The 9,364-nt window shown below is 30.1% G+C and overlaps 1 protein-coding gene across 2 annotated transcripts; it reads left to right on the top strand.

The window, feature by feature from the left end:
* The first annotated feature begins 1,647 nt into the window (after positions 1–1,647).
* Positions 1,648–5,770, top strand: LOC113846553 (HIPL1 protein-like). Of its 2 annotated transcripts, none has more exons than XM_027474963.1 (7): positions 1,648–1,788; positions 1,888–2,045; positions 2,627–3,430; positions 3,517–3,733; positions 3,961–4,139; positions 4,574–4,815; positions 5,371–5,770. In XM_027474963.1, exons 1-7 carry the CDS (start codon positions 1,698–1,700, stop codon positions 5,768–5,770), a joined length of 2,091 nt encoding a protein of 696 aa, XP_027330764.1. In that variant the 5' UTR covers positions 1,648–1,697. The 2 variants fall into 2 exon arrangements, with proteins under 2 accessions (XP_027330764.1, XP_027330765.1); XM_027474964.1 differs by having other exon boundaries at positions 1,698–1,792; positions 1,889–2,045.
* Positions 5,771–9,364: the final 3,594 nt, after the last annotated feature.

The raw sequence follows: 9,364 nt of genomic DNA on the forward strand, positions 1-9,364 counted from the left end.
TTAAAAGGCTATTTAATTTTATTTAATGTTCTTAATTTTATTTAAAACATAAATTTTTAATATGCCTTTTATAATAATTATTACACAATAAATATTTAAGGATGATTTAACTTTTCTATTATCATTAAATGACATTAATTAATTGTTTAAATTCATCTGCAAAATGTCACTGCAAAAAAGTGAGAAAAAAAATGAGGATACTTTAGAAATTTATTCTAAGTAAAAAAAAATTATTTTATTTTACAAGTTGAATAAAATTATTAATGTTATATCTCGAGCAAAGAAAAGGTCATTAAAAATAAAATTTAAATAATTAATATTTTAGGAATGATTTTATTAACTAACATAAAAATTAATTAAGATTTGCTTATATTTAAACTATCATACCTCGTTCGATATTGGAAGGAGTATGGTCTAGCCAGACGAAATATTTTTTAAAATATTTATTTAATCGCTGAACTAAAATAGAGTTAAAATAGGCAACATGCACTTAATTAGTCTCTGTTCATACTTATATGCCAGTAACTCTTGCAGTTATGATCGAAGGCTGTGTTTAGATGAAAAGTTTTTAAATTTTTAAAGAATATAAAATTAATAACGAAGAAAAAGTAAAATATGAAAATAGTTATAAGTGATAATTTTAAAAAATTAAACATAATAGATAAGTTTTCAAATTTTCAAGAAATCATTCAAATTTTATATAAAAATTATTTAATTAAAATTTTAGAGTATTTTAAAATATATTTTTTATTATCCAAATACATAGAATTTTATAATTATTAAAGGTAAAGATTTATAACTGCATGAAAATTTGACTGAAAGAGATGTATATTTGCTCGTTCACCGCATACTGGAATACTATATAGCACGCTCAAGATTTTCCATAATTTGGCCACATTCCTCCTCTCTATATGCGAAACAACTTGGATTACACAACATGACACATGTTATCGACTTTCAGCTCCCTTGCCAGCCAACACTCCTCGAATAGAATGTGCCATTGCTAAACATCGACCTAGCACATGCTCGTGAATCTTAACTAGATGACATCAACGACGAGCATGTGATGATGAACTGTGTTTTTATCCAATGATGATTTCCTTTTCTGGATTCAACTTACATATCACTCATCATATCTTTGTTGTCGATGGTTTTCTCTCTCCTCTTCCTTATTTTATTTTATTTTTCCGACAAGTGGTAATCCCAAGTGGACTTAACCAAATAGAATAAGGAGGAACATGAAGATGCTCTTCGCTTCAACTGGTTATGGGTTCTAGTTTATCACTCAGATAAAATAAGAGTGCAATTAATGCTACCCACGAACACCAAACACATATATTTTACATAGATCTTGTATGACCCAGTCTTTATTTACAAGGAAAATCCCACCCACTTGGTTTTCTAGATGCTGAGTTTCTCATAACCATCTCTCGTAATTTAAGTATTAATTGATCAAAAAGTCAAATATACATCACCCACTTCGTGCCTCAATGCATCTTCAACTAGTGAAGGGACACCCCCTCTGACTGAAAGTGACACATTCATTAAAAAAGTGGAAACAGAGAGAGGAGATCATGTTCAAGAGACACTCAAACAGATTTGTTGGCAAAACAGACAGATAGTTCAACACTTTAGGAACTAGTTTTCTTGTGAATACAGAGTGAGATGCATGTGAGCTGATATTCTGGTTTGGTGTCATGAAGGGTTTTCTTTCCATCAGCTTCTTGTTTTGTTGTTTCTTCCTTCTTTTGGATTCTTCAACTGCACTTCCTCTATGTGTTGATTCAAGTCAGTCTATAATTTCTTCGTTTGTCATTTTTTTTTTTTTTTTGAGTTTTGTACACTCAGTTTTTCTTTATAGTTGTGCATATTTTCTTTTTGGTGTAAGAGCACCCTTTACCCTCAATACCACACTCAGATTTTGTCCTTACAATGGAAGCACGTGTTGCAATTCCACAGAAGATGCACTGTTACAGAAGCGGTTCCAGCTGATGAATATATCTGATACTGCCTGTGCCTCGCTTTTGAAATCAATACTTTGTGCGGTAAGGTTCTGTGTTTTTTGTTTTTTCCCCAAAACCGTATATAATGAAAAGGACTAAAAAAAAGGAATAAAAATGTGTTTTTTTCCCCCTCTTCTTTGTCTCTCCCGTAGGTTTGGCGAATGAGTTATTTATGGTTTTGATATGATGTCAAGTAGTTTAGCTTGCTTGAAACAACAACATAAGGCAAGGTCTGCATGGTTGACTAAATACCAGTGGTCAAATTGTAAATATCAATCATTTTAATTCTTGATTTTACAAAAAATAAAATGAATGATTTTTAAAACACGAAGGACTAAACTGATGAACCCTTATAATTTCAAATACTAAAATGGGTATTCACTCACTAACAATTTTCCTGTAAAATAAACATTTTTATGCGAAAAAAATGGACACTAATGGCTATACCTTTTTGAAGCTGTAATGGTACATTGAGTAGGGTTGAGGAATTTCCTTGTCTTGTAAAGTGGCTAATTGATATCTCTAATAGTAACCACTAACCGCTATTTCACATTTCAAATTCAATCCATAAGTTTTACCCTGCATGCTGCTTTCCTGTCATGGCTAACTTTCTTTCTTTGTAGAAATGTGACCCTTTTTCAGCAGAGCTATTTACAGTTCAATCCAATCCCAGATCAGTTCCCGTGCTTTGCAATTCGGCTATTCCACCAAATTCTACTCAGTCAAAGGCAGCAGTACAAGACTTCTGCTCTGAAGTATGGGATACATGTCAAACTGTGTCAATAATGAACTCACCATTTTCCCCTTCATTACAAAGTCAAGGAGGAGGCACACCAGTTAAAACCAATGCAACCAAGCTAACTGAATTATGGCAATCCAAAACAGATTTTTGTAATGCATTTGGTGGAGCCTCAAATAATGAATCAGTGTGCTTTGAGGGTAAACCTATTGTACTGAATGACACTGAGACTCCTATTAGCCCCCCTCATGGTTTGTGCCTTGAGAAAATTGGAAATGGGTCTTATCTCAACATGGTTGCTCATCCTGATGGCTCTAACCGTGCATTCTTCTCTAGTCAAATGGGTAAGGTTTGGTTGGCCACTATTCCGGATGAGGGATCAGGAGGACAATTGGAGCTTGATGTACCAAATCCCTTTGTTGATCTAACTGATCAAGTTTATTTTGACACTCAATTTGGAATGATGGGCATGGCTTTTCATCCTAACTTTGCAAACAATGGTCGATTCTTTGCTTCATTTAACTGTGACAAAAATAAGTGGTCAGGATGTGATGGAATATGTTCTTGTAATTCAGATGTTAATTGTGATCCATCAAAGCTACCTAATGATAATGGTGCTCAACCATGTCAATATCAAACTGTTATCGCAGAATATACTGCCAATGGCTCTGCATCTCAACCATCCTTGGTACACATCTCTACACACAAGAAAATAGTAGTTTCTATAATGAGTTGAATTGAATGGATATAACTTCAATATTCTTGATTTTTCAGGCAACAAGTGCTAAACCAACAGAGGTAAGAAGGATATTTACCATGGGCCTCCCATTTACATCTCAACATGGAGGTCAGATACTCTTTGGACCTAATGATGGATATTTATACTTCATGATGGGAGATGGAGGAGGTTCTGGGGATCCATACAATTTTGCCCAGAACAAGAAATCATTGCTTGGAAAAATTATGAGGCTTGATATAGACAACATTCCAAGTGAGTAATACATCTTAATGACTGATGTGGTGACATTTAAAATATTGATCAATTGATGGCTATGTAAACGAGGGGGTTCATATAGAATCTAGTATGCTTAAAAGAAAATGTGCAGTTTAAATCATTGTATGTTTATTGAGTACTAATTATCATCCCTCCTCCCCCCCCCCCCCCCCCCCCCCTTCTCTCTTTCAATCTTGAGAATGACATCTATCATGAATCTTCAGGTGCATCAGAAATTAACAAACTTGGCCTCTGGGGTAGCTACTCCATTCCTAAGGATAATCCATTCAGTGAGGATAAAGGTTTGCAGCCTGAAATATGGGCCTTGGGATTAAGAAATCCATGGCGATGCAGCTTTGACTCAGAAAGACCTTCCTACTTTTTTTGTGGAGACGTTGGACAGGTTTGTCAATGCTTATCCTAAAATAAATCTTAAGGTACTAAATTAGTAGATTTATATAATATAGAACCGTTACGCAATCTGCAATTTAACTAGCTAAGAAAGGGAAAGAAACTTCAGAGTTTCTTAAAATTTGGATTCCTTGCTCCTGGAGACAACTGAACAAACAAAAGTCATATGCACTAGTCTTGACTCCTAAATATACTTCAAGCATATCTTTCTATTATTAAGTGCATGTTTTAATTTGCTTAATTTTCAGTCTTTGGAAAACTCCTTCAATAATATTTTAATCATAAACTACTTTGAATACAAAATAAGAATAGTACAGCAAGGTAAACAATAGTCCTGTTTGCAGTGTGACTACATCATGAAAACTGAGAACTTACCAGAAATAAATATTTTAAGTGGGAACTCCTAGTTACATAAATGATTTGCAGGATCTTTATGAGGAGGTGGATCTCATCACAAAGGATGGAAACTATGGCTGGCGTGTTTATGAGGGAACCTATCCATTCATTCCCACAGAATCACCTGGAGGCAATACCTCCCTCAATTCCATAAATCCAATTCCCCCAATATTGGGATACAACCATTCTGAAGTGAACAAGAATGAAGGATCAGCATCCATCACTGGTGGATATGTCTATCGATCCAAGACTGATCCTTGCATGTATGGAAGGTACACATGCTCTCTCTTTTCCCTCTGGCCCTTCAACTGTTTTTCATAAATGCATCAAATTCTAACTTATTAAACAAGATTTTTTGTTTACTGAACATTCCTCATGGTGCATAAACTCTTGCATGAGAACAAATTGCACCCACGTGTGCAATGTTATCAATTGTTTCTCATTAATCCTCGTTTTAGAGAAATGTTTTTTGAACCTCTCTGTTTTTAATGGTTTACTTTTATAATACATGTATATATATAATAAGGATAAAAGTGAATAGATAAAAATAATTATACATTTTTATTACACTTACAATTAAGTAGAAAGCTTATATTGAGAACGGAATTATTTGTTACTCTTTTATATCTGTAACCAATAAATATTATTATTATTTTAATTAAAATGCAGTATTTTTTATGCTTAAACTTAATTTAAAGAGTTGACATTAACAAAATTAATAATATATATAATATGATCATTTTTTAATATGTGAAACATTAGACAACATAAATTTTTATTAAAAATTATAACATTTAGTGATATTAATGCATTTAATTGTATTCCAGGTACTTGTATGCGGATCTTTATGCAGGTGCAGTATGGGCAGGCATTGAAGAGCCAGAAAACAGTGGAAATTTCAGCTCTAACAAAATACCCTTCAATTGTGCCCATGATTCTCCTATCCAATGTGACAATGTACCTGGAAGTTCCCTTCCAGCTCTGGGTTACATCTATTCATTTGGTGAAGACAACAAAAAAGATGTTTATGTTCTTACAAGTGCTGGTGTTTATCGAGTTGTTCCTCCAAGTCGCTGCAGCTACACTTGCTCACTGGAAAAGGCAACAACCACTACTCCTCCTTCTCCTTCTCCTTCTCCATCTCATGCAACCCATTGGAGTTACTTTTCTGGATATATGTTTCTCCACCTTTCATCTTTCTTCTTGCTTTTGATGGGTTTTATGTAGTACTTGACAACGTACTATGATCTTTGCACACTGCGTGTAGATAATTGAAGAGAATGTTTATAACTCACATTTTTTTTCTTCTCTAGTTTTTTCTCCTATTTTTTCTTTTCTATTGTATGATTAATTAATTAATATAAAAGGTAAGTGTATCAAAAATATGAGATTCCAATTTTATTGTTTATTTTCGTTCCTCTTATATCCTCTCCATTTGATGAGACCACAGATTGTAGTGCTTGATAGAGTTGGATTATCTAGCATGATTGGATTATAGTTTGGTACAATGAAAACCCGACTTTATTCACTTTTACTCAAAAGTTATGATTCGGAACTCAATTGATACATCTATGATTTTATCCACACGAAAAATCTAAATGCACGAAATCATTATATAATATATTTTTCTTTAATATAGGTTATGCTACTTACGATTGGTAATTGGCTATATCCCACACTCAATCTTGGATGAAGCATAAATGTTAACTTTGATCAATAATCACGAGGTTCGTGGGCAGCATTTAAAGTTTCATGCTCAGGTCTTACTGTACCATATAGTGTAGTCCAATTATTATAATTGTTGAAATGGAAAGATATCATTGAACTGAGCAATTGAACTGTTACACCACCATGGAAGTGAAGGGTACATTATCGGCAGTTGGTGTGGTGTGTGCCAATAAATGAGCAATGTTGATACATGTGTCAGTATTGACATGGCATAATTTTGGACCGCTTGGCACAGCTGCACTAGCAATTACTTGTAGAGTTAGAATGAGCTTAAAAGAATGGAATTGACAACCCACTGCAAAGGAACACTAGTCAACCTGACACTGAATTCCTTTTATCAATTGATGTCTTGAGAATCAGTATTTCAATTCATTCACTAATGAATACCAATCATTCATACTGTTCAGATATTTAATTTTTTTTATTTTAAAAATCTGTACAAAAATTAATCAAACTATTTCTATTGTTTTTACTATTTTATAAAAACATTTAAAACGGAAAATAAAATAAAAAGGTGATATTCTTTTGAATTTATTAAATCATTAATAAATAAGGTATTATTAAAAAATAATTAATATTTTCTTTTTTTTGAAATACTAAATGTTTTAAAATAAAGTTTTGTTAAACATTCAGAAATAAAATTTTTTTATAAAAAAAATATAATTATTGTATTAAATTATAAAATATAATAAATATATTTTTTAATAAAATTTTATTATTATTAACTATTTATCCTCAATTTTAATAAAATAAAATACTTAAAGATATGATATTGGACGGAAGGAATGATAAAAAAAAAAAAAAAAAGCCATTTAAACTGCGTAATACCTAAGAATCGAATTATTAATACTCTCTCTAACAGAATGACAGATATTGCATAATGGGATCCTGCATTTAGTACCCCAAGCCCATCATTCTCATCAAATACTAAAAAAAGATATTAGGAGCATTTTGAGGAATTAATAAAAAATTATAACAACGTGTAATTATTATAATTTTTAATTCATTGTAGTCATTTTTTAGTATACATTCTTTAAATAATTTTTAATTTATTTTAATAAATTTTATTATCAAAATTTACATTAAATTCTCACATAAAAATATTTAAAAAATACTTAATTAAATTATGTTGAAACGCTATTATTATTGTTACAAGAATTCGAGTTAACATAAAAAATAATACATTTAGGACTTTGTGTTTAAAAATAGTACAAGTTGATAAGTTAAATCGTGAAGCTAAATCCAGGAAAGAAAATGGTGTATTAAGTATGCAAATGAAAGACTAAAGGTTTGTTTGATTTAGTTTTAATTTTTAATTTTTAAAAATTATATTTTAAAATAATTTTATAAAACTGTGTTTAGAAAAATAAAATAAAATAAATCTTGTTTGATAATTTAGTTTTAAAATTATATTTAGTTAAATTTTTGTTAGTTTAAAAAAAAAAAAAAAAACAAAAACACCTAAATAGCAATTCTTTTTTTAATTTTAAAAGCTGAAAATAAAAATTAATTTTTATAAATAATTTTTAAAACTTACATTAACAAATAAGTTTTTTTATTTTTAATTTTAAAAACTAAAAATTCTATTTAAAAAGAGAAAACAAATAAGCTCTAATAATTGAATTTTTTTTTTTTACAAATGTACGATAAATTTTATAAAAAAAAATCCATTATATATTTATACATGAATCTCAATGTATAAAGTTTCTCTATTTTTAAATACACATAAAATTAGTCTCTTTATCAATTTTATTTTACCTAAATACTAGAATTCTCATATTTTTATCTGTTTCTTTTTGTCTTCTTGATGTATGCTATTTTTTTCGTGAATCAATGAAACAAAATTTAAAATCATAAAATTAACGATGTTCTATTTGTCATTACGAGTTACAACGCATGTTAGGTGTATTGACTAGAAATAGGAGTTTTCTTTTAACGACAACAAAATCTCATTCTACTTGTTGTATTTTGAAGTGTGTATCTAATTAATCTTATATGTTGATTTAGTATAAATCGGACTCCATTAATTTTTTCTCCAAACATGACCTAAAATTCGCGAAGTTTTGTTTTTAATTCTTGAGAAGTTGACTCTAAAATTCGTGGAGGCAGAACCAATCAGAACCTTAAAATTTATTTAGGACAAAATTATTTGAAAATGAAAGAGAAAATTGTGGTAGAAAATAATGAAGTATATTTTAAAAAAGAAATGGTCCATGGGTAGAAAATTAACAAATGATTTCGTAACATTTTAACAAAAAATTATTACAAAGGTAAATACATAAGAAAAGAATTTCTTGATTCAAGCCAATATACTTTGGACTTATTTGTACAGTGACCCTACGAGAATCTTGCCAAGATCGACCTAGTCAAACTGTGTCACATATTGAGAAACAGAAATTTGGCTTGATCCAATTCATTGAATAGGTTAGTACCTCTGGCCATAGCTTTAATGAGTGTTTCTTTTCCAGTTTCTTGACTTTAGTTTCAACTTTTATTCTTGTAGTCCTCACAAGAATGAACTTGGCTTCAACTTACTACTGTAGGAAGCTAAGCTTTCTCCAAAATCAACCAAATCAGTGACATGAAAAATAATTAAGGGAAAACACAAATTTTAAAGTAAACAAATGAATAAGGATTGCCAACAAGAAGTTTCTTGCTTAACTTGCTACATTATTGCTGTCTTGAGTTAGAGAAGGAAAGAGTATTGTTAACTAATGAAGACAAAGTACCTTCTCCTTTCTGTCTTCTTAACATGACCTTTTAAACTGAATCGCATGGATTAAAATAAATTGTTAAAAATAATTAATGTATTAATTTTTAAAAGTTAATTAAAATATTTAAATTTTAGTCTTATCAAAGACTTTTTTTGTTATATTAAAAATTAATTTAAATTTAATATACTAATGGGGTGGAAATAAAATTATATATATAATTTTTAAATTATATATATATATATATAAAATATTCCTGAAAATAAAACATGATCTTCCCAAGATTATAATGGTTATTTATATTTTCTTTTTCTAATATTTCCAGTAATGATTAACATAATACATAAGCGAATCTAACTTTGCCAATATGCATGATGATGAG

The sequence above is a fragment of the Abrus precatorius genome, unplaced genomic scaffold (genome assembly GCF_003935025.1).
Source record: "Abrus precatorius isolate BTA unplaced genomic scaffold, Abrus_2018 Scaffold8, whole genome shotgun sequence".
In the NCBI taxonomy this organism is placed as follows: Eukaryota; Viridiplantae; Streptophyta; class Magnoliopsida; order Fabales; family Fabaceae; genus Abrus; species Abrus precatorius.